This window comes from Scyliorhinus canicula, chromosome 9, assembly GCF_902713615.1.
Source record: "Scyliorhinus canicula chromosome 9, sScyCan1.1, whole genome shotgun sequence".
Taxonomy (NCBI): Eukaryota; Metazoa; Chordata; class Chondrichthyes; order Carcharhiniformes; family Scyliorhinidae; genus Scyliorhinus; species Scyliorhinus canicula.
The window spans coordinates 31,625,007-31,652,120 of NC_052154.1; the positions used below are offsets into that span (position 1 = coordinate 31,625,007).

The 27,114-nt window shown below is 44.6% G+C and overlaps 1 protein-coding gene and 1 long non-coding RNA gene across 4 annotated transcripts; one reads left to right on the forward strand and one right to left on the reverse strand.

The window, feature by feature from the left end:
- Positions 1-249: 249 nt before the first annotated feature.
- On the forward strand, positions 250-848 carry LOC119971208. The gene is made up of 2 exons (XR_005461781.1): positions 250-565; positions 681-848. It is a non-coding gene; the product is annotated as an uncharacterized LOC119971208 (long non-coding RNA).
- Positions 849-6,649: 5,801 nt separating this feature from the next.
- On the reverse strand, positions 6,650-26,884 carry cdt1 (chromatin licensing and DNA replication factor 1). 3 transcript variants are annotated; one of them, XM_038806431.1, is made up of 11 exons: positions 26,781-26,884; positions 26,137-26,694; positions 20,476-20,562; positions 19,992-20,218; positions 19,677-19,871; positions 18,397-18,542; positions 14,912-15,015; positions 12,818-13,006; positions 12,501-12,641; positions 10,315-10,516; positions 6,650-7,313 (listed from the first exon to the last, which is right to left on the reverse strand). In XM_038806431.1, exons 2-11 carry the CDS (start codon positions 26,632-26,634, stop codon positions 7,150-7,152), a joined length of 1,953 nt encoding a protein of 650 aa, XP_038662359.1. In that variant the 5' UTR covers positions 26,635-26,694; positions 26,781-26,884; the 3' UTR covers positions 6,650-7,149. The 3 variants fall into 3 exon arrangements, with proteins under 3 accessions (XP_038662359.1, XP_038662358.1, XP_038662360.1); XM_038806430.1 differs by having other exon boundaries at positions 26,137-26,884; XM_038806432.1 differs by lacking the exon at positions 20,476-20,562 and having other exon boundaries at positions 26,137-26,884.
- Positions 26,885-27,114: the final 230 nt, after the last annotated feature.

Sequence of the window (27,114 nt, forward strand, 5' to 3'; positions counted from 1 at the left end):
GGCCTCGGTTGAATTTGACTGATGAACTCAAGCTGCAAGCATCAGTTTGTTATCTTGAAGCATTAGCCAGTTTCAGGCCACAGCATTGTTGGCAGGCTTGGGGCATTGGCAAGTCTCAACAGCACGGTAGCATAGTGGTTAGCACAATTGCTTCACAGGTCCAGGGCCCCAGGTTCGATTCCCAGCTTGGGTCACTGTCTGTGCGGAGTCTGCACGTTCTCCCCGTGTGTGTGTGTGGGTTTCCTCCGGATGTTCCGGTTTCCTCCCACAGTCCAAAGTGTTGGGTGGGGTTACTGGGTTATGGGGATAGGGAGGAGATGTAGGCCTGGGCAGGGTGCTCTTTCCAGGAGCCGGTGCAGACTGTATGGGCTGAATGGCCTCCTTCTGTACTGTTAATTCTATGATTCGTCTGAAATCGGCCCACAATGTTTCTGTGAATCCAGCTGTAGCATTTCTTCCAACCCTGCAAAAATACAACAATTGGAAGAAAATGTAAATATATTTGTGGATGTAAGCTCTGTCATACTAATGCAATTTTCTGTGGTAATGAAAGTGACTGCACATAGTGGTGATTGTCCACTAAGAGAGTCACCTGGCTTGGGGGACCAAATCACCTCAGTGGGTGGAGTCCCATCTGAAGCAGAAGACATGAAGGGACTGGGGCAGCCAGGGAGCTGCAGGCCTCTGCACGGTTTAAAAAAAAATGTTGTGTTTCTCATGGAGTCTGTAAATGTGCATCGTTACATTTGGTGACGAGGTTAGGGTGGATTATGATGACACAGCCTCTGCTTCGACCCCTGTGAGCATCCTGTTTTACGTGAAGTTTTTATATTTAAAAAAAAACTCACCTGGCTGCCTCTCTTTGGGCGAATAGACAGATGTTGACATATTGCCAGACCCCGAGGGCCGGACACGGAGCGGACCTGGAATAGCTGATTCTGTCAGAAGTTGAGAAATGTATGATTTGGGGAGGGGGCGGGGGGGGGGGAGGAGAGAGGAGAAAATAACTCTCCAGCAAGAGCTGTGACTTAAGTTTGGCAGCAAAGTTTTGTGAGAAGTCCCCAACTTGCTGAAAAGTTTTATAAACTTTTGCCAGATCTTGCAGTGAAGTTAAGAAACAAAATGGGCACAGGCTCTCCAAACGTTAGGAGAAAACAAAACAGCAGAGATCACATTACATGAATAAAAAGAGATGACGTTTTAAAAGGTCAATTAAAGTTCAAAGGATGAGCAGTTAGGTGTGTGCCAAGATTTCAAAAGCATAGGAAAAACACAAGGTGCTGACAGCTCATTGGGGAATAAAAAAAGACCTGAAGCATTTAAAGAGGTAGTGCATTTAAAATGATAATATATTTAATATGTACAGCAACACAAGAAAGAACAAATGGTTCTGGAGAAGAAAATTGGAGAAGACACAAGATCGAGGGCAACTCTGCAAAAAGTTTCATAAGGACCGAAGACCTTCAGGGAAGAGGCAACATAAGACTCCAGAAGGAGGTAAACAAGAGAATTGCAGAATGGAAACGAGTCAACACTTCATTCGAAACAGACCTGACCAACAGCGAAGAAAAAAGGGGTGAGCTGAAGTTAAGACAAGTTGAAATGGATGTTCCACTTGTGAAATGTGTATATATACAGTAAGAACATACAGAAGAAATACAGAAATTAAAGACTTCAAATGAAACTAGGAACTATTGAACATAAGAGGAATCAGCAAAAATAATTAATGCTTGAGAGAAGATATTAAAACAATAGGATTAAATAACTGGCAACACACTGGGGGGGGGGGGGGGGGGGGGGGTGGCAAGGAAGTTGCAAACAATTACAAAATGAAATGAAGCAGAAGGAGAACTTAATGAAATAATGGAGAATAAGTTGAACTCCACGATAAAACATCTAGAAGATCAAAACTGCAAAGAATTGAATCGTAAGAATAGAAGAAGGGAAGCTTAACAACGGGGAATTAACTGAAGAGGTAGAAACATTGCAATTGACAGCAGAATCAGCAACTCAGACAGAAAGAAACTGAGGTTGCGTGTCAGAACAAGATTACTGAAATGGTCACGCGAATGGAAAAGCACAAGAACCAACATGACAAAATGGTTGATGATATTTATGCTGCGTTGAAATGCTGGAAAGAGAAGAAACTATCAAATGACTTGAGCACCAGAAACTGAATACCACGACCATTCCTTCGCACGTGACAGACCGACAGTGTGAATGAACTGTCAATATGTAAGACAATATTGGGATCATATGTACCTCCTTACGTTATAATGCAAGGTGCTTGACAGAGCAAGGTTCAAAGTGGGACTGGAGAGTGAGGTATGTGTCACGAAGGCGGAGAACAGTCGAGGACAGAACTCGGTAAGCAGCAAGTAGCATAGCTTGAGTGGTGCCACTCCGTGGCAATCCAGGAGTCTCTCCTACTCTTACGGCTACATCTCTCATCCCTCAGGGTGCAGTGAAGATTTATCAGAATTTACTAAATTGAAATCCCTCATCCCATGTGGAAGCTGGAGAAGTTGGGACTGTTTTTCGTAGTCGAGAGAAGGTTAAGTAGAGGGTGTAGTTGATGGTGCAAATCAGGAGAAATAATTTTTGTTGGCATGCTGTCTCGTGATCAGGGGAAATCGGTAAAATGTCTAACAGAATGTTCTTTAAAAAGCATCTCTTGACCTAGAATGGGCCATCTGAAACGGTGATGAAAGCCAATTCACCAGTAACTTTGAAAGGGGAATTGAATGTATATACTGGAAAATAGATTTTCTGGGCTGTAGAAAATAGGACGAATTCCAAAGCTCTTTAAAAGAATTGGCAGATGTGATGGATTGAATGGCTGCCTGCAGTGCTGTTGGCAAAAGACTGGAGAACATGAGGATGCCGATTAAAGGTGAATGGTAAAAAAATCAACAGTGATACGAGGAAAGGCATGTTGCACAGTGGAGGGCAAGGAGCTGCAATGCACTGCCTGAGAGCATGGTGGGGGAAAATTCAATTGTAACTTTTAAAGGGAATTGGATAAGCACCTGAAGACAAAACAACTGCAGTGCTACAAGGAAAAGCTGCTGGAGTCTATAACTAGCTGAACTCGTGCAACCACAGACTTACTGACCGCCTCCTGTGCTGGAACCATTCCGTGAATACATCAAAGGAAATTCTTGAGAAACAAAAGCCCCAGTTTTAACCTAAAATCTGTCCAACGGAATGGTCAATTAATTAATCAGGTTATCAGACTACTGGACAGGCTGGGTTATCACTAAACCTTCGAACCATCTTTTTAAGTATCCTGTTATGGGCCTGGGTTCAGAAAACCACAAAGTGTATCATGGAGTTCACCTGACCCACAACTTTTACTAGATTGTGGTATGGGGAGCACACGGCCCACTCTACAGGTGTGGTACAGCAGAAATGGAAAAGTATTTTTTAAAGCAAAACAATGTTTATTCTATGAAATCAAGTTAACCTTTTTAAAACATAGTGAACATCTTAGCAACCATTAATTCCAACCCCCAAAGACCACAACACTAAGTAATCCTTTAAGCTTTCCTTTTAACATCCATAAGACGTAAAAAAAAAAAACCTTTAACAGAAGTACCTCAGGTTTAACTTCACTACCGAGAACAGTTACCACATTGAAATCAGCAATTGGACATTTTTAAGCTTTCACACACATCCTGCTGTGATTGCAGCTTCTCCAAAACTAAAATGAAACCAAACCCACCCTGCAGCAAAAAGCCTAAAGCGAAAGTAAAAAGCTGACATACAGCCTAGCTGAAATTAGTGAGTGCCTGGCACATCATTTTCTGTAAACATGGAATAATGCTGAGTCTGCAGAGAAAGTAGACAACCTTGCCAGAGAAAACAATCTGAAGCTTAGAAGGAAGAAGTACCAAAACAAAAGCCTGAACTTCAGAGAGACATTGACTGTACATAGGGAAAATTCTGAATATTCAATTCACCTGACAGCATGTCTTTCGGGACTTGTGGGAGGAAACCGGAGCAAACCCACAGACACACGGAGAACGTACGGGTTCCACAGTGACCCAAGGCGGGAATCGAACCTGGGACCCAGGAGCTGTGAAGCAACAGTGCTAACCACTGTGCTACCGTACTGCTCCTGGCCTGTGTTTCTAGCAGACACAACCAATACATCCCATATCTCTGCTTGCATAGCTTTAACTGGCATCTCTACTTTAAAATCACTTGCCAATTTAATTAGCTTGTCGTTTCAAAGCCCTTGTAAATAAATTGATGGCAAGACCTCCACCTGAAGAAAAGCTTTAGCATCTTCCACAGCCCATCCAGTTATGGTATTACAAACCTGGCGCCTCTTTAATGTATACCATACCCCAAATCACTGACTACCATTCCCAAGATACTAGACGAGCCCCCAAACTGTCACAACACCCTGGCCTAGCACGCATCAAATCTAGCCCGAGCTGGAGGTGCATCACAAGTGAAATTAGATTTTATTTTAAGAGGTCCTTGCTTCAGCCCAATAAACTAATTAGCTCAGTCTTGAACTTCAAAACACAAGTAACCTTTTAGTAAGTGCAGTATTATAATTAAACAGACAGAAAATGTAACTATTACCCCCTTTCCCCAAGTCCTTTCCTAACTCACCCCAGTCTACACCTACACCCAGGAAAGGGTGGTGGAAAGAGAAAGAAAATAATAAAAATGACAGGATAAGGATCTTTGATGAATCAGGATGACTTCAGTTAGCCAATGTCTTTCCGAAGTTCAGGCTTTCATTCTTCTCTGGCAAGGTTGTCTACTTTCTCTGCAGACTCAGGATTATTTCAGGTTTACAGCAATGAATGTGGAAGGCACTCCCTGCTATTCCGAACAATAGAGCAATTCTTTCACTTCAGTAAAGAGAGAATTCCTTTCATTTTCCAAGGTCTAAACACTTCTGCCCAGCTCTCTCAGAAAGCATCACGCAGGAACCAATTATTGACTGTCAGGCAGAATATTGTGCCATGGGCAACCCACTGGTTGCCTGCTAACCAATCGAACAGACTCCCTCCGAAGCTGGTTCCCAAGGTGCCGAAAAGTCTGGCGGCTTCTCTCCAAAATACAAAACCTAGTAACTCGGGTGTCCTGGCAAGCAGGCCGTTTCAACTTTGAACCTTCTGCTTAAAAGCATTATGGGTCCACAGACCAAAATAATTAAGAATAAAAGAAACGGGAAGAAAGGAACTAAACAGGAAGGGCTTTTACATAGTGCAGTTCACTTTACTTTGATGCGTAATTATTGTTTAACAAACCGCAGCAATCTGTCCTGCAAACTGGTACATCATTCAGGAACTCATGGAGGTGCTCAAATCCAATTCCTGGATCATCTGAACGAAGTCAGTAGCCACAGGACATACATGGTCAGGAGAGGGATAGTGCAACAAGATAAATATCAGACAATCTCAGCACGTCTGACAGCATCTGTGGAGAGATAAGGGAGCCAACATCGAGTCTGGGCGACTCTCGTCAAAGCTACTTTTTTTTTTTACATCCACCTGGACAATTTGACAGTTCCACTGCCACACTCCTTCAGTAAGGCACTGGAATATCAGCCTAGATAATGCTTTCATCTTTTAAGTAGCACTTAAACCCGTTGCTTTGTGACTCAGGTGACAGCAAGACAACCTGAATGGAAACGATGTCAACTGCAAGACAATTTTTTTTTTTTTTTTTGCATGTTCAGACAAAATGTTAGGTTTAACAAATAAAACTTGAGCAATGCCAAAAATATTTTGTTCACGTTCCATTAATTTCCCCCTCCTGTCCTCCCGTAGGACTGACAACTTTCTAGCATTCTATCATCCCTGGCAGCTTGCTGCCTCATTGGAATGGCAGCAATTCAAATGTGAGATTTTCCAGCAAACTCCACAGCCCATTAGACATCACAGCAAAGCATTTAATTGATAGACACGCAACTGAGAGCAGGAGCATTGTTTTGTGTCCCTAACCCAGTAGTGCCTTATAATCCCTACAGTAGAGGTCATCATTTGGCCCAGCGAGTCTGCACAAACCCTTTGAAAGAACACTCCATCAAGCCCACATAACAACCCCCCCCCAATCCCAATAAACCCCTCAAACTTAGCCTACACATATTTGAGCACTTATGGACAATTGATCATGACCAATCCATCTAAACTGCACATATTTGGACTGTGGGTGGAAACCCACACAGACACAGGAAGAATGTGCAAACTCCATCCATACAGTTACCAAGGCCAGAATTGAACCCGGGTCCCTGGCACCGCAAGGCATCAGTGCTAACCACGTGTGCTGCCAATATGAACAAAGCTGTGCTCAGATACTCACAGCCTGACCTGTTTAACAAAGACTTATGAAAGACACACTGGATAATGGATTTGTAAGATCTGTTGAAAAGAGCCTCAAGAAAATTTGTAGAAGCGATGCGGTGTTGTAGAATAAAATCAGTGCAGTCTATAAACAACATATTAAAATAGAGAATAAACTTTACAGAGGGTGGTGAAAACAAAAGCTGCTTGCACAGCAAGCTGTCTTGTTTGCAAGAACATATATTTTAAATTTTAAACCTATTTACAACCAAATAATCCCAAATCAGCGATGCACAAAATAAAAGTCAGCAAGCAAAGAAGTTACTTCAAGCAAAATGGTGCAACATTTAATCAAAATTTATTAATTTAAAAGCCTCCCTCCACACACAAACCCAACACTTGATTTTCAGTTTAACATTAATCAACAGCATACTGCAGATCCTCATTGCACACAAACAGTTCATAATCCAACTTTATAACCCTGCTACCTATTTTGGGAACAAAGCAGAAAGAAACTCCTGCTCCAGGAACACAATTCAACAGCATTACTCAAAAGCAAGTCTTATTCTTTGAATCTTCAGTACAGCACTCAATTAGTTTCCCTCCCTTATTTTTAAAACTAGCATCTGACAATTCCAATACAGTATCAAGATTGGAATCTTCAGTGGAGAAACCCAAGGATTGGACTCAAGTTTCTTCCAAATACAACGCATCATTGCCAAGCAAACTGTCCAGACAATTCGCACTGGGAAACAAAACACATTTCTCCTACATACTTCACATTTTTATATTTGACTTTCCAAAGCTCAGTACAGAACCTAGTCCTTTATTTAAAAAAAAATTACACTTTTTCCTCCTCTTTTATTTTTTCCGCAATTTTCTCAGCAACCACATTCAGCTCAGTGCTCCTATTCAGCTTCAGGTACACGTCTTTTCTGATTTGATGGACAGTCAGCCAGTCTGGAACGATGTCAGCTAGTAACCGTAAATGTTTCTCCATTTCGTCTGAAATTCAAATCAAAGAAAAATCACCCAATAACACCAATTTATTCCAATATGAGGACATTCCAACAGAGGACACTGGAAATTCTGAAGCAACATTTAAAATTAATTCAGCTAATCATAGAATTCACAGTGCAGGAGGCCTTTTGGCCTATTGAGTCTGCACCGGCTCTTGGAAAGAGCACCCTACTCAAGCCCATGCCTCCACCCTGTAATCCCCCCTCATCTTTTTTTGGACAGCAAGGGCAATTTATCATGGCCAATCCACCTAACCTGCACATCTTTGGACCGTGGGAGGAAACCGGAGCACCCGGAGGAAACCCTAGCAGACACGGGGAGAACGTGCAGACTCTGTACAGACAGTGACCCAAGCCGGGAATCAAACCTGGGACCCTGGAACTGTGAAGCAACTGTGCTAACCACTGTGCTACCATGCTGCCCAATCTAAAATTGTGACGAGACACAAGTGCTAGGCTTGTTAACGATGCAACATCTTTCACAAGATAGTAAAGGGCAAGGAAAGCTGTTCAGACTATTCATTCATCTGCACACACACACACACACACACACACAAAAAAAAAATCCTAAAGCCGCCTCATTTCAGTATCCAGTTGTTCCAAGATTCAGCAGAACTAGTTGTCTCTGATCTTGTGATCAGACCCAGAAGACCTGGTCCAACAAGGAGCATGATATAATTCACTATTTCAATCAGAGTTATTGAATATGTGTTGTTTATTCTTTCCTCCAATTTATAGTTTCGGAAATTTGTCAGTTTTCAAATTTTATCTACCATTTTTATTCCCACATTCACATTCCATTGATCATTAATGACCAACTATTCCAAATCCTCTTGCCTCTCTAGTCTGGCATAATTTGCTCATTGTATAATTCTGGGTTGAATTTCTGAATCCAAGCCACTTCTGGAAGTTACAAACAGTAGTTGTGCCAATAAAGTCCTGGGGCACCCCATTCAATGCCCATCTCCTCACACGCACAACACGCCTAGGGACTCATTTTTAAACAGGCAGGTTCCCGTTCCAGTGTTCACCCTGCGTCCCTAATGCTTTGCCTTAATACACATGGGAACATTATCAAATACCATTATGAAATCACCACAAGGCTTTCCCAAACACCACATGGCATGCTCATTGATGGTTTGGTGGATAATATCACTGCTAGCTACGGTGCCAAGCTGGGGAGATCAGAAAGGTCTCCAAGTTAAATACTGAGCGAAGTGTGGCCAATCCAATTGGACTCAGCAATATGGGTTAAGAGAGCAAAAATAAAATCAGGTGGAGGTTGCCAGCAAGAGTTATATCAAGTTGAGTATAACGATAGTGTCAGTGTACTCTTATTCATTTAAAAATCTCTTGGGCAGCCTTACAGTACCTTGCTGCGTCCAAAAGACTATATCCCATTTAACATCAGAACAGTAATGAAGATCAGGAGAGTGGTGAAATTATATAAATTACTTGGATGAAGGTACGGTTGCTCAATTTATCGATGGCACAAAGTTAGGTAGGAAGGTAAATTGCTAAGAGGACATAAGGAGGCTACAAAGGGACATAGGTTAAGTCTAGCAAATGGAGTATCACGCAGGTAAATGAGAAATGGTCCATTTTGGCAGGAATAAAAGAGCTTATTTTCGAAATGCCGAGAGATTGCAGAGTTAGGAGGTGAAGAGGGATCTGGGTATCTTAGTGCATGAATCACAAAAGGCTAGTACACCGGTACATCAAGTAACAAGTAATAAAAATCAGCATTTGGTATGAGGGTAGGGAGGTTATGCTTCTGTTGCACAGAAACCATATCTGGAGTAGTCTGTACAGTATTGGTCTCCTTATTTAAGGAAAAATGTAAAAGCGTTCGCAGTTCAGAGAAGGTTTACTAGACTAATATCTGGAATGAGCGGTATTAAGAGGAAAAGTTGAGTGGTTAGGTTTGTATCCACTAGAGTTTAGAAGAGTAAGAGGAGACTTGATCGAAACCTTCAAGATCCTTTAGACGCAGGCGGCACAGTGGTTAGCATTGCTGCCTCACGCGCTGAGGTCCCAGGTTCCATCCTGGCTCTGGGTCACTGTCCGTGTGGAGTTTGCACATTCTCCCTGTGTTTGCATGGGTTGTGCCCCCACAATCCAAAGATGTGCAGGGTAGGTGGATTGGCCAGGCTAAATTGCCCCTTAATTGGAAACAATGAATTGGGTACACAAAATTTATAAAAAAGATCCTGTCGACACGGATATTGAGGATATTTCGATCCTGTCAACACGGATATTTCCTTTTGTAGCACAATCTAGAACTAGGGGCCACTGTTGGGTCAGAGTCTCTGGAACTCTTCCTCAAAGGGCAGTGGAAACAGCAGAATGAGACTATTTTAAGGTGGCATTTGATAGATTTTTGATTGGGGGGTGGGGGGGAAGAGGTGGAAGGTCATCAGCGGTAGGGAGAAATGTGGGGTTGAAGTTACAGTCAGATTAGCCATGATCTTCTAGAATGGTGGAGCAGGGACAGAGGGGATCAACTCCTGCTCCTAATGTGTCTCTTTATATGTAATGTTTATTTACAACCCCATTACTGATCCAGGCTCTTAAACTCCATATTGTGCAAGCATGGCAAATTGTCAGATGCAGAGGATCACCCACAGCATTGTTGAAAAATAGTTATAATGATGTCAGTTCGTGATGTATGTTTCCCTTGAGGGTACGTTGGACTGAACACATTTCACAATGAACAAATGGAAACACAGCAGTCAGGTCTTCTGCATTAAATAAACCGGACCGTATAAAAACAAATAAAGAACAGGTCGGGAAGGAGGTTTGTTTTACGATCAGAGCACAATAAATATAACCTGCAAACTAGTCCAGTTGCATGGTAACCTGAAGCACCGCTCCTCTATGAAGTTGATTTATTAATATAGTTTCACGGCAGCACCCACCAAGTCAGCATCACATTTTGTCTGTCATACTAGAATAATCAATTGACTATAACTCCAGGATTAAATTACCTAGGACCATCCCGGAGCGATAGCTGTCAACCACTCTGTTGCACGCCACTGTAATAGTCAAAGCTGGTTTCTTCTCTGCCACAAAGACATTGCGCAGAATTCTTATTATCTCAGGAAGTCGCATCATCATATGGAGCCGCTCTGTTTGTGCAGCAGTTCTGGTAATTGTTGCTTTCATTTTCTGAGCTTCCTTGGCACGAATCTATAAAAAGTCTTAATTGTTTAGTGCTTGTGCCTCTAAAATCAATATACACAACTGTTAAATACAAATCTCTAATAAGCGAAACAGAAATTCTTCATCAACCCAAAAAGGAAAAAAAAAGACTCATTGCAATTTACTTTGAATATTAAACCCATGGAAAATGCTGTTCACTGTTATTGCAATAAGAACAAAGATTACAGCAAAGGAACTGGCCCTTCGGCCCTCCAAGCCTGCGCTGATAATGCCCCAACTAAAAAAAACCTTCCGCCCATACACCTCTATTTTTTTCCTATTCACGTATCCATCCAGAATCTTCTTAAAATGTTGCTAATGTGCCTGCTTCCACTATATCCTCTGGCAACGCGTTCCAGGCACCCACCGCTCTCTGCATGAAAAAGCTACCCTGCACAACTCCCTTAAAAACTTTCCCCCCTCTCACCTTGAGCCTGTGCCCCCTTGTAATTGACACTTCCACCGTTGGAAAAAGCCCTGTCTATGCCTCTCAATGTTGTAGACCTCGTTTAAGGTCTCCCCTCAGCCTCCGTGTTTCCAATGAAAACAATCTTAGTTTATTCAACCTCTCCTCATAACCAATATCTGCGAGACCAGGCAATATCCTGGTGAACTTCGTTGCGCGTTCTCCAAAGCTTCCATGTTCTTCTGATAATGTGGTGACCACAAATACACGTAATACTCCAAATGCAGCCCAACTAAGGTTTTATATAGCTGCAACATGATTTCCCAACTCTTGTACTCAATGCCGATGAAGGGAAGCGTGCCATATACCTTCTTTCTTACCTTGGCCACCTGTATTGCCACTTTTAGGGAACTGTGGACCTGCACGCCCAGATCCCTCTATGTTAATGGTCCCAAGGGTTCTGCCATATACAGATTAATACGTGGATTTAATCCTCTAAAATGCATCACCTTGCATTTGTCTGGATTAAATTCCATCTGTCATTTCTGTGCCCAAGACTCCAATCTATCTATATTCTGTTGTATCCTCTGACAATCCTTGGCGCTATCAGCAACTCAGCCAATCTGAAGAGTCATCTGCAAACTTACTTATCAGACCACCCACATTTTCCTCCAGATAATTTATGTATGCGACAAACAACAGAAGTCCCTGCACTGATCCCTGCGGAACACCCTTAGCCAGATCTCTGTTCTGATAAAATACCCTTCCACAGCGACACTGTTTTCTATATCGAAGCCAGTTCTGTATCCATCTAGCCAGCCCACCCCAAATCCCATGTGATTTTTAGTTTTTGTACCAGTCTGCCATGTGGACCTTGTCCAATGGCTTACTACAGTCCATATAAACTACATCCACAGCCCTTCAATCATCAATTTTCTCTGCCATGTCTTCAAAAAGCTAAATCAAGTTGCTGAGATCTGCCAATCGAGGAACATGCCATTGATTGTAATCCTTGAAGCCAGGTTCAGAGTCTATTTATCAATGTGCAAAAATAAATATGTAGGACTGTCCACAACAGGAAAAAGGGATTGAAACATTACATAATGGAGTTAGGGAAGAGCAATTTGATCAAGTACACTATGATGCTCTCAAAAACATGCCTCCATTGAATACAATTAGTTACACACAAGATGAATGAATGGCAAAATTGCATTTACCGTTTTATAGGCATTAACATTTATTTAATAATGCATTCGGAAGTGGCATCCTAGACTCAGGAGTGTACTGTTATACAAGTGTTACAGTAAAAAAAGGGAAGCTGCCACTGCTCTTCGCAAAGAATTTGTGCACTTTTTACAACAGCACAATGGATATTACACAACCAAACCATTAATCGATTACTGCACGAGGCTAGAGTAAGTTTCTATGTTTCTCAGTAATATTCACTGTCGACTCTGGATCTGAACCAGGTTTTCCTACAAAAATGTTTGCACGTGCAGGACATTTTTGATAATTTGACTCATTAAGCTTAGATTTTAAAATGTCTCATGGTCACTCTCCGCTTACCCTCTCGAGCAGACTCTGGGAAATCCCTTTCAGTGCACCAGGACTTGGGCTCACAACATTTGATTCCGTCTTCTGCTCCGTGGAAGCAGCCATGGCCGTTTCTGCAGTTTTGAGGGCCATGTTGGCAAGTGCTTTCTCCATCTGAAAATAGAAGTAGCCATGCAAGTACAAAATTTAGTAAAGTACGTTTATAGCAATGGGAAACACCGACAGTACACCCAACGTACACAACGACCCTACTCTCCCACCCAGTCCCGCCCCACAAGATGCTTAGGATCCGAATTTAACATTCAATTGGATTGCTGGTTTAACACTACCTTTGGTGTCATCATACTTCGAGCTTTATCCAGCACTTCGCGAGCAGTTGTTAGCTTCTCGAAATCTGGGGGCTGGGGCAACTCTGCAGCAGTAACATCTGGAATTTCATCCACATTAAAACGTGGGTGCCACCGTGTTAGCTTGTTATCTGGCACATGTATTGGTGGGTCAAGAGAAGCCAGGAATATCTGGAGGGAAAATTGATAAAATGGAGGGAAAATTGATAAAATGACAGATGCTTATTTTTTTGTTGTTGAAATATTTTAGTTCTACTTTTTTTGTTTTAAAAATCAAACTGAATCTCTCAGTCACTGCCCTCGCAACAGGGCCTACGCATTTGTTCTTGTATTTATAATTTATTGCTAGGCATAAACCTTGAAACCAATGCTGAACCAAGGATGCAGCTGGACCACACCTTGTCCAGCAGTACATGCATTAGCATTTAACATCTCATTTTTCTCACATACTCAATGGGGATTTTCTGTCCAAGAATCGTTCATACAAAAATGAGCATCATATTTAATTTACAAAAAAAGTGTTCGACTTATAAACTAATGCAGAAATTCTGAACCATGTCAAATTGAATGGCAGGACAAATACAATCCCACAGAACTCTTGATCAGATTAAGTTTATACATCAGACAACATGGCTGGAGGTAACAGGATCTTGGAGTTGTGGCTGATTTTGGAAAAGTACAAGATACAGACTGTTAACCATCTACAAAAGGAAATGCTCCAGTACATTCACTTGCACAACAAAGCCTAGTCTTCTTGCAAATATTATAGCCAAATAGATTTTCTTTTTGATTACTTTATTTAAAGTGAGGCAGCTGGTGGAATTTGAAGTAATAATCTGGAATGGGAAAGCTAATCTCGGAAACCATTGTCGATTTGTCGTAAAAACCCACCCGATTCAATAGTGGCCTTTAGGGAGGAAATCTGTCGTTTTTAAACCCGATCTGGTCTACTTGTGACTCCAGACCCCCATATATGTGGTCGACGCTCAACAGACCTCTGAATAGAGTGTAACGAGTCACTCAGTTCATGCAAAATTAGGGATGCACAACAAGAGCTGGTCCGGCCAGTGACCCATGAAAGAATAGAGAGCTCCTTGGGGTTTTTAAAATAAAAACTTCAGCCCATCAGCTGACTGCTTTTTAAAAGGTTCTTTCACGAGATATAGACATCACTGATCAGGTCAGCATTTGTTGCCCATCCCCAAGTGTCCTTGACAAGGTGGTGAGCAGCCTGTGACCTGCTGCAGCCCATGCGCTGTAGGTACACCCACAGTGCTGTTAGGAAGGGAGCATGGGAATTGACCCCGCAACAGCGATATATTTCCAAGTCAGGATGAGGTGTGGCTTCTTGCAGGCACTAGCACTCCCATGCATCTGCCGCTCTTATCCTTCTAGTTGGTAAGGGTTTGTGGGTTGGCAAGGCGCTGCTAAAGGAGGCTCAGTGAATTGCGGCAATAACTTGTAGATGGTACACACTGCCGCCACAGTGAACATCCTCACTTCTGACCTGTATGATGGAGGGATAACCATTGATGGAAGCAGCTGAAGATGGTTGGACCTAGATCACTACACTGAGGTACTCCTGCAGTGATGTCCTGGAACAGAAATGGATTGACCCCAAACCACCACAGCCACCTTATTTTGTATGACGCCACCCATTGGAGTTTGCCCGAATCCCCATTGACTTCAGTTTTGCTGGGGCCCGGACAGCCAAGGCAATCACTCTCCCCACAAACATCTGAAACGTGATCCTGTTGGTACTAAAAATGCTCCTCTTAGAAACACACACAAACTTGTACCTCTTTGCTCATCACCCATAAAAGAGCATTGCTGGATTGTATTGAAAGCATAAACACACAGCCTATTGCAGACTAGATGGCAGAACTGATCAAAATATCAGTGGGAAGCCCCAATTATTTATCCTCGCCAGCAACGATACCCAGTGAAACTACTGAACCACAGGTTTTGGGTAACCTAGTGACACTGCTGCTGGGTTATTTAAGCTACATTGTTGCTTCAAGCATCACTCTTACCACTAAAGTCAAGACAAAATGCCCTATCGGACCACCTACTCACCTTATGGTACTGCTTCACAATGCTTACAAGGTTTCGGCTGAAGATGCGGCGCCGCAGAAGTAAATGAGATGCGGTCAGTTGTGTGTGGCCGTCAGAATTCTCCTCTTGGGAAAGGAGGAAAATTGCATTTAAATTAATACACATTTTAAAAATAGGGTTCCTTTGTCCCCAAAAGCAGTAACTGAGGTGATATTTAGTCCCATGGTTACGTTCCACCTACAATGAGCCTGAATGAGGGTATTAAGAGTACAGAAAGGGATGTTATGGGGCACAATACAACGGAGCCCAATTTGATCCTCAAGAGATATTCATTTTTCTGCATGGGTCACTAGGTAACTTTCAGGAAGGGACTCCGTGACCTGCTTTCTGATGCCCAGCCCCAGTGCACTGAGATCAGTTGTCACATCCCCACCATCACCCAAATGAAGACCATCGGACTCCGAAAGGAGAATTGACCCTGGAGCACTCTGACCAGTGTGGCTCAGTTACACATCACCCGTACCCAAATGTAGATCAGAGAAAAGTTCAAGGAAAGAACAACAATGAACAGTCTAAAGTGCCTTAACTAGTTTGACAGTTATTTACACAGGCAACACATGTTTCTATCCCATTTTCCTCTCCCTTAATTCCCTGACTCACAGCAGACCAGAGCTCCATAAAAATGCGAGGTGTTGCCAAAACGTCATCAAGCCAGCTGTCAACGCAGGAATACACCTTATCCAAAATCTCGTTTCAGTTTGAAGGAATTCACGCAACAGATTCCCTGCAGAAAACCGATTTCCTGGACCTCTGGCCAGTGAAAGCCATTTCAGGATAAACTAGTTTTGTTTTTTATTAAGAAGTAGGACAGCGTCATTAGAGCAGAGGGAGAAGGGGCACCAAAAGCAGACGGGGCAACGGCGAGCCCGTTCAGACGAGCTAATCTGCACACGAAGCGGCAGAACGGAAGGTTCACCGCAACAAAAAGAACTGGGCAGACAGGAGCATTCTCCCCCAGGGCCAGGGGGGAACTGGAACTGGAAGGCAGCATTTTCTGAGGTGCTGAGGGAACATCAGCAGGAAAATAAGGCAGAGGCTCGGGCACATAGAGGCCGCAGTGCAGACAGCAATGGCCAAGGCCCTGCCGGAGGTGCAGCACGCCCTGGGCAGACCAAGAGGCGAAACTGGAAGCCCAAGAGGCGAAACTGGAAGCCCAAGAGGCGAAACTGGAAGCCCAAGAGGCGAAACTGGAAGCCCAAGAGGCGAAACTGGAAGCCCAAGAGGCGAAACTGGAAGCCCAAGAGGCGAAACTGGAAGCCCAAGAGGCGAAACTGGAAGCCCAAGAGGCGAAACTGGAAGCCCAAGAGGCGAAACTGGAAGCCCAAGAGGCGAAACTGGAAGCCCAAGAGGCGAAACTGGAAGCCCAAGAGGCGAAACTGGAAGCCCAAGAGGCGAAACTGGAAGCCCAAGAGGCGAAACTGGAAGCCCAAGAGGCGAAACTGGAAGCCCAAGAGGCGAAACTGGAAGCCCAAGAGGCGAAACTGGAAGCCCAAGAGGCGAAACTGGAAGCCCAAGAAGCGACCATTAAAGGAGCTGGAGAAAGCCACGACTGACATGAGCGACCGGATCACAGCCCTGGAGAAGGAGGCGGCGAGACTGGGCATAACACAGGGGAGCCTGAAGGGTAGAGTAGACGATCAGGAAAACCACTCGAGAAGGCAAAATGTCAGGATAATGGGCCTACTAGAGGGGATAAACCCCACGGCATATGTGGCCAAGATGCTGGGCAACTTAGCGGGGAGGAAATCTTTCCCCAACCCCCCAAAAATGGACAGAGCACATCGGTCGCTGCGCCCGAAGCCCAAGGCAGGGGACCACCCAAGAGCCGTTATCGTTAAACTGCACCGGTACCAAGACAGGGAAACAATCCTGCGCTGGGCCAGGAAAAACAGAACTGCAAACGGGAAGGACACTCCATTAGAATTTACGAGGACATTGGGGCAGACCCAACCAAGGAGACAGGCCGAATTCAATAGAGCGAAAGCAGAGGGACCGCTTCAGGTGGAAGAGCAGGCCCCAGCATGAGGGAACGAGAGTAGCAGAGAAGGGAGAGAAAGCAAGAGGGGTGCAGGGTCAGATGGGGGAAAGAGTGGGCAGAAAACCCACAGAGGCCGGGCAAGGGAGGAGCGAGACAGTAACTCCCGAGAGGGGGGCCCCGCACTAGCAGGAAAGCTAGCGCCGGGGGCATGCAACAAAGCAGGGCACCAGTGTGCCCCCAACTGGGAACGTCAAGCAGGGTGTGGGGGGGGGACCACTTAACAGAGGCAGGAGAGCAAACAAGGATAGGAACAGGGGAAAGAGGGACAAAGGTGGGGTATATGGGGGGGGGGGGGGGGGGGGGGGGAGAGGAGAGACTGAGGCACAGGGAAGGAGGGACAAACAAGGCTAGAAAAGAAATAGCAATAGTGCCACAACCAAGGGCTCGAAACAAGGAATCGCTGCAAGCACCCATCCAGTACGGTCTCTGGGCGAAGAGAGACTGAGAGTGCAGGGGACTACCCGCGTGGCGGACACACAGTAGGCGGCCATGTCAGGTGCCCCCTGGAAAAAGGGAAACCGTGGAGCGCAGGGACCCGACCACATGGGGAGAGCAGTGACAGCGGCCATCCTGGACGGCCCCCTAACAAAGGGAAACCCCGGAGGGCAGGGGCACATCCACCAGATAAGTATGGTTAATCCCACAGGAACGAGGGGGCAGAAGCCCCCCACCAGGATAGTCACTTGGAATGTAAAGGGACTCAAACGGCCCAGTGAAAAGATCCAGAGTCCTAACCCACCCAAGAAATATGAAAGCTGACATTGTCTTCCTCCAAGAGACACCCTGAGACAGCAGGACCGACTGCGGGTAAGAAAGGGTTGGGTGGGACAGACCTACCATTCCTGCTATGGGACAAGGGCCAGGGGGGTGGCGATCCTGATCGGCAAGAGGACAATGTTTGGGGCGACAAAGACGGTCACAGACCCAGGGGGACGGTATGTCATGGTCAGCGGGGCCCTGGATGGGGCACCGGTAGTACTAGTTAACATGTACGCACCCAACTGGGACAACACGAGCTTCATCAAGACCACGGCAACCTCAAGCATGGCAAGGGAACTCAGTCATTTTATGGAACAGATGGGAGCGGTGGATCCCTGGAGTTTCGCCCACTTAGGGGAGAAGGAATTCTTCTTCTTCTCCCCAGTACACAACATTTACACCAGAATTGACTTTTTGTGGTGGGGAAAACGGTGCTTCCAGGGATAGACAAAGAGTTACTCTATTTTCTTTTTTATTATTACTTTATGTTTGGGTGTGCCCTTCTCTTCTATATATTTCTTATTCTGTGTACATAACGGTACATATACTTTGTTCAAAAACCCAATAAAAACATTTATAAAAACAAAAGTAGGACAGCAAAAGGATGCAGCGCATTATCCCCAAACCAAATGCAATTCACGTAACTTACCTCCTTCAAATACAGGATCAACGGTGAGCTGGTAGCTGGATCTCTTCACAGAGTCACTCCATGTTGGGATTCCCTTTTCCTGCCTGAACTTGTAGGCAGACGGGTAAACCGTCTTAATCTGCCCAACATTTCGTTCTTCAAATTTCCTATAAAAGGTATTACAAGGTGACTGCTCAAGTAGGTTAACCAAATAACTGAACTGGCAATTACTTCTACAATGCACTGGTTTTCCAGGCATTTTGATTCTGTACACATTTAGAAGTCTCTAAAACCTCCATCCCAAAGCAAGGTGAATGCATCAAAAATAAAGTTTTATATCTAGGCCTGTGATATTTCTCAATTTTCCCTTCAATCCATTTATAAATGTTTCCCAAATATTCTAAAACGCCAACTTTGAAAGGGGACAATCACACTTTTAGGAAAGCTGTTCCTTTTTAAAAAAATATTTTTTTCAATATACAGTATCCATTTATCTTTTTCCAATTAAGGCAGTAGGGTGGCGCAGTGGTTAACACTGCTGCCTCACGGCACCGAGGTCCCAGGTTCAATCCCGGCTCTGAGTCACCGTCTGTGTGGAGTTTGCTCATTCTCCCAGTGTTTGCGTGGGTTTCACCCCCGCAACCCAAAGATGTGCAGGGTATTTGAATTGGTCATGCTAAATTGCCCCTTAATTGGAAAAACAAATTGGGTACTCAAATTATTATTATTATTTTTTTTTTTTTTTAAAAGTCCAATTCCAATTAAGAGGCAATTTAGCGTGGCCAATCCACCCAACCTACACATCTTTGGGTTGCGGGCGTGAAACCCACGGCAGACACGGGGAGAATGTGCAAACTCCACGCAGACAGTGACCCAGAGCCAACCGGGATCCTCAGCGCTGTGAGGCAGCAGTGCCAACCACTGTGCCGCCCAGGAAATCTGTTCCTGTCCCGAGGAACATTCACCTAATTCCTATTGTTCAGTGATTGGGAAAGCGATAAAAATTAACGCAATGCTACAAAAAGGCAATGTACCCAAAGCCAACAATATTTCCTTTGCCTGCATGAAAAAGGTCATCATGCTTCAACGTTATTCTATGCAACGAGCTTTGAGAAGCAATAAACGTTTTTATATAATCACAAGATTTTTTTGAAATGACCACAGAAGAATTTTCTTTCTTGCTTTATAGCTTTACACACTTTATAGCTGGCGAGTTTAGCTCCAACTGGAAGTTGGCATAACAGTAGCACAATATTAGTATCTTCTTCCAACTGATGTCCATCAATATAATCTATACTCACTTCCTCATCAAGTCCTGGACCCCTTGTTTCACCTTGGTAAAGGTGATGGTCTCCGAGCGATTGAACAACATGCTCACGATGGTGTCCATATTACGGAACATCTCTGCCAACAGCTTGTACTTGAATGGCAGGTTCAACCCTGGCGGGATGTCCTGTGCTAAATTGTGGAAACGCTGATATGCTGGTGCCTTCGCCCTGGAAGAGTATGTATTATGAATACCAGCGGCCTGCTGTGTTCAATCACAAATACATTTGACAATTTCTTCAGCTTTTTGTATTTTGCGTCATTTGCAGAGTGCTTTTTTTTTTCCTCACCTCTCCTCGGCGCTGGATTTTACCTCCTGTTCAGTTGCCTTTCTTTGTTGCAACTTATTTTCTTGTACTTTCAATTCCAGTTCCCGAACCCGTTTTAGACGGCTCTTGATATCACTATTCAATTCCGAGGTAGGAGCAAACGAATTAGGTGTTGGTGTAAGTTTCTGGATTCGTTGCAGCCGGGCCTTTAACCCCAAAAGAGTCTCCTTTGCGGGTGTTGAGTCAGTCTGAAAGAAACACACACTGAAGACTCCACAAGTTGTTTTCACCTTAAATTTGTTTTGGGTCATATTCAGCAAAACACAATTTGACGGAGGACAGTTAATCTGCCATCCTGTTCATATACAAAATGCCCCACAAGTGACCATAACAGCTTAGAGGATGATACTCTAATCCCAGTCAGACATAATGCCAGACGGTCTGCAGCTTGAGTGTACCCAAAAGCACAGTCCATATACACAAAACCTATGCAGAGATTTCGTACCTGCTGGTTTCTCCCATTTGAAATATTTAGACCTGGAGGCTTGGAAATTGCTTTTCTCAGGGCTGTTGCCTCACGAGTGGATGAATCCTAAATGAGTACACAGAGATCCATTAATTTCAGCAGCTTCACATTTGTGCATTGTAATATAAACAACGGCTCAGAACTTAACAGTAAGAGCAATGGCAAGTCTACCCGTGCTCCCTGGGTTATAAAAGGAATAATCATGCAGTCACTTCCAGCATCTCAAAAATGTGAAATGCAAATGTGGAAATAAGGAAGTTGCTGTCTGGATTGCCCTGCAGAAACGTTGCTATACTTGTGCCTTGCCTAGGGACATGACACTCATGTTTGGAAAGACAAGAATGTTGCAGTAACCATGAATCATGCCGTAAAAAGTCAGCAATTGTCCATTCAACTTTTAAGTAGATTTTAATGACAAGGTCTTAATTACTGCAACCATCTGGCGCTACAAAAAAATACTCTTACAAACGTAGAGGTTCATTCCTTAAATTTTAATTTGGAAACTTCTATTTTTTTTTTTAAATCCCTTTGTCTCTCATCTCACTTTTTCTTAATCCGATCTTCATTTCGCTACCTGATTTTACATTGAACATTCAGAAAGTCACTTCCAAGTTTAGAATTTGCATGCCAGTGTTGATATTATGTTAGTTGCATTTTTAAGGTTTGGATAAACAGGCAGGTGACTGCTTATTTGAAAGAGTCTAAAAAGGTGGGGAGGAGGAAAATCACATTTAATTTATTTTTGGTTTTTCATTCTTGCCCTTTAAGGGACTGGCCTCCTTATTTGTTGTGTTAATGTGCTCAATTTGATTTAATTTGTAGCACTCTCCAGTATAAAAAGACGTCACTTTGGCCTTCCACAGCCGACAAGCACCATGCGGACTGGGGTCATTATCACCCCATGGAACAATATTTTGGGATAGTTACTTGAGCTTCCTTTTGATGTTTGGATTTAGTCACAGCGCCCCTTCAGTTTATTCATTTTACTGATCATTTGTTTTAATCAATCGAGTAAAAAGGGGACACCAGTCAGCTGTGGCTAAATGGGTAACACCCTTGCTGCCCAGTCACAAATTTAAATTTTACCCCAGGGATTGAACACAAAAGACCCAGGCTGATACTTCAATGCAGCACGGAGGGTGCAGTGTACTTTCAAAAGTGTTGTCTTTCAAATGAGATATTAGATCTCCAGCATTATTTATACAAGTCTTGTTGCGCAGTGGGTTGCATCCCCACCTGAGCCAGAAGCTCCAGTGTTGATTCCCATTCCAAGACATGACATCCAAGGAAAATGCATTTAGAACTCGGCCAAACAGGTAGGAGTGGTATGTGGTATCAGCTATGTGGTAGGAAGAAATCGGAGCCTAACCATCCCTATCCGTAGCTCCAGACTACAACATGCAAGTGTGCATTTTACCACAGCTAGAAAAAGGGGACAACACAAGAGTGCGAAATAGCTAGATTGAAGTCCCTGGTTAAATCCCCAGGTTTCAGCTGCTCTCATTCTGCATGAATTTACAAAAAGAGGGCAGCTGGATCATTAAGCATTGGTAGGCAAGAGGCAGACACATGTATTGCTGTATTCTGTAAATAAATCATCCCATCAATAAAAAAAGATTGGTGTCTAGTTTCATACTTCATCTGGCTTAGGACAACATTAATGGATCTTCAAATGATTGGTTAAGGAGACTTTTCATCTGGTTCACGGATTTAAACTTTAGATGCGGCCTGCAGCATACATTTAAGTAAACCCAGGAATAGGAAAGAAACTCCCAGATGCTCATTGAGATTCGCCAATTAAAGTGTGCAGCTTTGAGCTCTATTAATTACTATTCACAAGCGTATTCCTCTGCAGCCAGAATGATGGTGCACTGCTTATATAGACGGAGCACAGTAAGAAGTCTTACAACACCAGGTTAAAGTCCAACAGGTTTGTTTCAAACACAAGCTTTCGGAGTGCAGCTCCTTCCTCAGGTGAATGGAGAGGAATGTAGCAGAAACATTTATATAGACAAAGTCAGAGATGCTGGACAATGCTTGTAATGCGAGAATTTGCAGGTAATCAAATCATTACAGATCCAGGGAGAGGGATAATCACAGGTTAAAGAGGTGTGAATTGTCTCAACCCAGAACAGTTGGTAGGATTTAATGCGACATGAATCCAAGATTCTGGTTGAGGCCGCACTCATGCGTGCGGAACTTAGCTACAAGTTTTTGCTCAGCAATTCGGCGTTGTCACGTGTCCTGAAGACCGCCTTGGAGAACGCTTACCCGGAGATCAGAGGCTGAATGCCCTTGACTGCTGAAGTGTTCCCCGATTGGAAGGGAACATTCCTGCCTGGTGATTGTCGCACGATGCCCGTTCATTCGTTGTCGCAGTGTCTGCATGGACTCGCCAATGTACCACGCTTCGGGGCATCCTTTCCTGCAGCGTAAGAGGTAGACTACATTGGTCGAGTCGCACCAGTATGTGCCGCGTACCTGGTGGGTGGTGTTACCACGTGTAATGGTGGTATCCAAGTCGATAATCTGGCATGTCTTGCAGAGATTGCCCTGGCAGGGTTGTGTGGTATCGTGGTCGCTGTTCTGAAGGCTGGGTAATTTGCTGCAAACAATGGTTTGTTTGAGGTTGCGCGGTTGTTTGAAGGCCAGCAGTGGGGGTGTGGGGATGACCTTGGCAAGATGTTCATCTTCATTGATGACGTGTTGAAGGCTGCGAAGATGATGTCGTAGTTTCTCTGCCCCAGGAAAGTACTGGACGACGAAGGGTACTCTGTCAGTGGTGTCCCGTGTGTGTCTTCTGAGGAGGTCGGTGCGGTTTTTTGCTGTGGCGCGTTGGAACTGTCGATCGATGAGTCGAGCGCCATATCCCATTCGTACGAGAGCATCTTTCAGTATCTGTAGGTGTCTGTTATGCTCCTCCTCGTCTGAGCAGATCCTGTGTATACAGAGGGCTTGTCCATAGGGATGGCTTCTTTAATGTGTTTCGGGTGAAAGCTGGAGAAGTGAAGCAGCGTGAGATTGTCTGTGGGCCTGCGGTAAAGCGAAGTGCTAAGGTGCAGAAGAGGAGTTAAGACAGATTTTCTAACTGGCGATAGGTCGACATAGAACAGGCAGGACAATGGAGTTAGGGTAGGGCAACGGAGTTAAGGTCAGGATGAGGTCAGCCATGATCAAATAGTGGAGCAGACCCGATGGGCCAAATGGCCTAATTCTGCTTCTACATCTTATGAACTAATGAACATGGACTGCCGTGGCTCAAGGCAACAGCTCCCCACTGTGTTCTCAAGGGCAATTAGGGACGGGCCTGTAATGCTGGCCTAGCCAGCAAGACCCAAATTCCATGACAGAATTCCTCTTGCAAATGTGCAGACTTATTTCCAGGTTAATGTGAAGGTGATCTTCAAATTTTCCTGTCACTGCAACACTAATATCTAAAATGCCCTGTAAAAACTGTATCAGCACAGCTCCCACTTTCACATCCAAATCCAATTCTAACTCCAAATGTTCCTAGAACCTCAGCACCAAAAACCCTTTTCTCCCATATTCTTTTTTTAAAATTTGGAGTACCCAATTCATTTTTTTCAATTAAGGGGCAGATTAGCATGGCCAAACCACCTACATTGTACATCTTTGTGGGGGCAAAACCCACGCAAACACGGGGAGAATGTGTAAACTCCACACGGACAGTGACCCAGAGCCGGGATCGAACCTGGGACCCCAGCACCGTGAGACAGCAGTGCAAACCACTGTGCCACCATGCTGCACTCTCTTCCATATTCTGTTGTAATTACCTAGCTGTGGACTTGTTGCAGCCGAGGTTCTATCTCAGGTTGTGCTTCTTCACAAAGTTGATAATATAAAAGTGTGCTTTAGAATATAACTTAGAAGTTACAACAGTAGAAAATAGGATATGTGCAATTAAAAGCTTGGCATCTATATACATTTAAAAAATGTTGGGCCCATGTTGAATGAAGAGATTACTAACTAGAAAGGCAAGATCATAAACAGCAAGTGCAGAAACTTAAACATGACTTTTTGGTGGAGACATGACATCTGCAAATATTTCAGAAAGGGTAGTTCAAAGAGTTGTTTTTGCTTCTGTGAGTTAGAGTTAAATTAGTTTGGAAGCATTCACTGAGCCCTGAAAAGTTATAAAATCATGTCTTTCATCAGATCAGAGGGTAAATTGAGGGATAATTAACCAAAAGACATGTTTGAGGACATTCTGTTGTAGGCTACGTCACCATGGAATTATGTGGGTTGAGGGAGGGTTGGGGCTTAAGCTCGAGTTTGAAATTTTAAACTGGAAGCTTGCCCAGTTTCAAGCTAGTGGAACAATCTACAATAGAACATTACAGCGCAGTACAGGCCCTTCGGCCCTCGATGTTGCACCGACCTGTGAAACCGATCTGAAGCTCATCTACACTATTCCCTTATCATCCATATGTTTATCCAATGACCATTTAAATGCCCTTAATGTTGGCGAGTCCACTACTGTTACAGGCAGGGCATTCCAAGCCCATACTACTGAGTAAAGAAGGGTTCTCACAAGAGTCTTATGGCAAAGGAAAGCAATCAGCAGAATTGAGTACCGAGAAGGATACCAAACAATTGTAAAGTGTTACCTCAGCAAATAGCTGGAACATTGGGGAGAATAAGTTTATAGAGCTTGTTGCACTGAAGTCTTTTACATAGTGAAGTATTTTTGTTCAAAATTCTGTGGTGTAATTCTATTGGGTAAAACAAGGTGTTTGAATTTCTCTTTAAATATCAATGGTTTCGAACCAGGGCTAAAAACAATCTCAGGTTGTTCTTCTTCACGATGTTGGTTCTTTAGAGCAAACTACTAAAATCTTTCAAAAGATTCTGCATAGAAAGCATGTTCATGCCTAACAAAAAAAATTCCATAAACAAGAAGCTAACAGGCATAATGGTCCACCCCTGATATGAAATATCAGCCCACCATTGTTTCATTGGCAGCTGCATCTATGTTGACATCCAGAGGACAAATCACCTTTATAATCATTGCCGGCAAAGCATGAATTGTATTTGAGAAACTCTTTCTGCATCCTCCTCAAATCTATTTGGAAAAAACTCCCAACTTCTTTCTCAAGGCATATCCTGCAAACTTGCCTACTTCAAAAAGTACATGCAACAGCCAGGGGCCAGTTTAGCCAAGTTGGCAGAGCAGCTGGTTTAGGATGCAGAACCAGGCCAGTCCAATTCCCATACCAGCTGAGATGACCCACGAAGCCCCCATGTATTCTCAACCTTGTCCCTGGCCTGTGGTGATCTTCAGGTTAAATCACCACCAGTCAGCTCTGCCTCACAAAAGGGAAAAACAGCCTATCGGTCATCTGGGACTGTGGCGGATTTACTTTGTAACACAGGCTATTCGGCCCACCATGTCTGTACCAACTCTACAAGGATTCAAGAACTCAGTTAATCCCACTCCAACCTTCTCCCTACATTGTTTTCTGTGTAGATAATTTCCCCAATTTCATTTGGAAAGGGGAGGAAATTAAGCCGTTTACAGTCAAGTCCAACAAGCAGGGGGAGAGGGAGATGCTAGATGGATGAAACTCACCCCCCCTCCCTCCCTCTGTTTAGCGGTCATAAATATTTCAGATGCCTCACCGTGGGCTCGGATCCCCCCGTGATCTGCAGCGGGGTCTGTGGCTTCACTTTGGTCTTTTCTGCAGGTGGAGTCTCTGCTGCCTCCGGCTGCAACAACAGACATCTCCGGGCAGAGGGCACCCGGTCCGCCCGCTGCGACCCAGCTCGCGGCTCACCGGCGTCGGGCGACTGGGGGCGGCCGCGCTTCCTCCCGCTGCTGCCGGGCGGAGAGCCGAGCGCAGGGCGGCGACTCCCAGGCCGCAGGCCAGCCCCGCCGAAAGCGCCTTGGGGCGGGGTGGCCAGGTCATTCGGGCGGGAGAGCCGCTCACCGCCCCCCTCAGGACTGGGGGTCGGGGACTCCCGGCTTCCAGCAGGCCTGTCCGAACCTTTTCTGGGCGATAGCCTGGCAGCAATGACACCGCCACCCGGGGCTTCCACCTTCTGACGTTTGAGAGATCGCGGGCCCCGCGCCACATGTTTGGTCTGCGGGAAGAAGTCTGTGAGCCTGGGCTGGGCCATGGCCCCGGTGCGCGGGCAGAGCCCGGGATTCCCTCTGCCGCGGGCTGGACCGGGGATTCCCTCTGCCGCGGGCTGGACCGGGGATTCCCTCTGCCGCGGGCTGGACCGGGGATTCCCTCAGTGCCGCGAGCTGAGCCCGGGATTCCCTCAGTGCCGCGAGCTGAACGTTCCAACCCGGTCTCTGTTACTTTGTCTCTGCCGGGATTACCCCAACTCCAAACCTTGGCGCCAAAATAACACGTGACCCTCCCCCGCCGGATGTCTCATTTCACTTCCGTCTGTCCCATCCCCTTTAATAAACCTGACCCCGCCCCTCTCGACACAAATTGGATCCTGTCCAATCCAACCCAACCCAAAGACATCCAAGAGCTCTTTCTAATCCCACCTTCCTGAATCCAGTCTGTAAACTCTGAGTTTACAGCATTTAAGGTGCAGATTTAAAAGATGAGGAGATGTTGGTATTGGACTGGGGTGAGCACA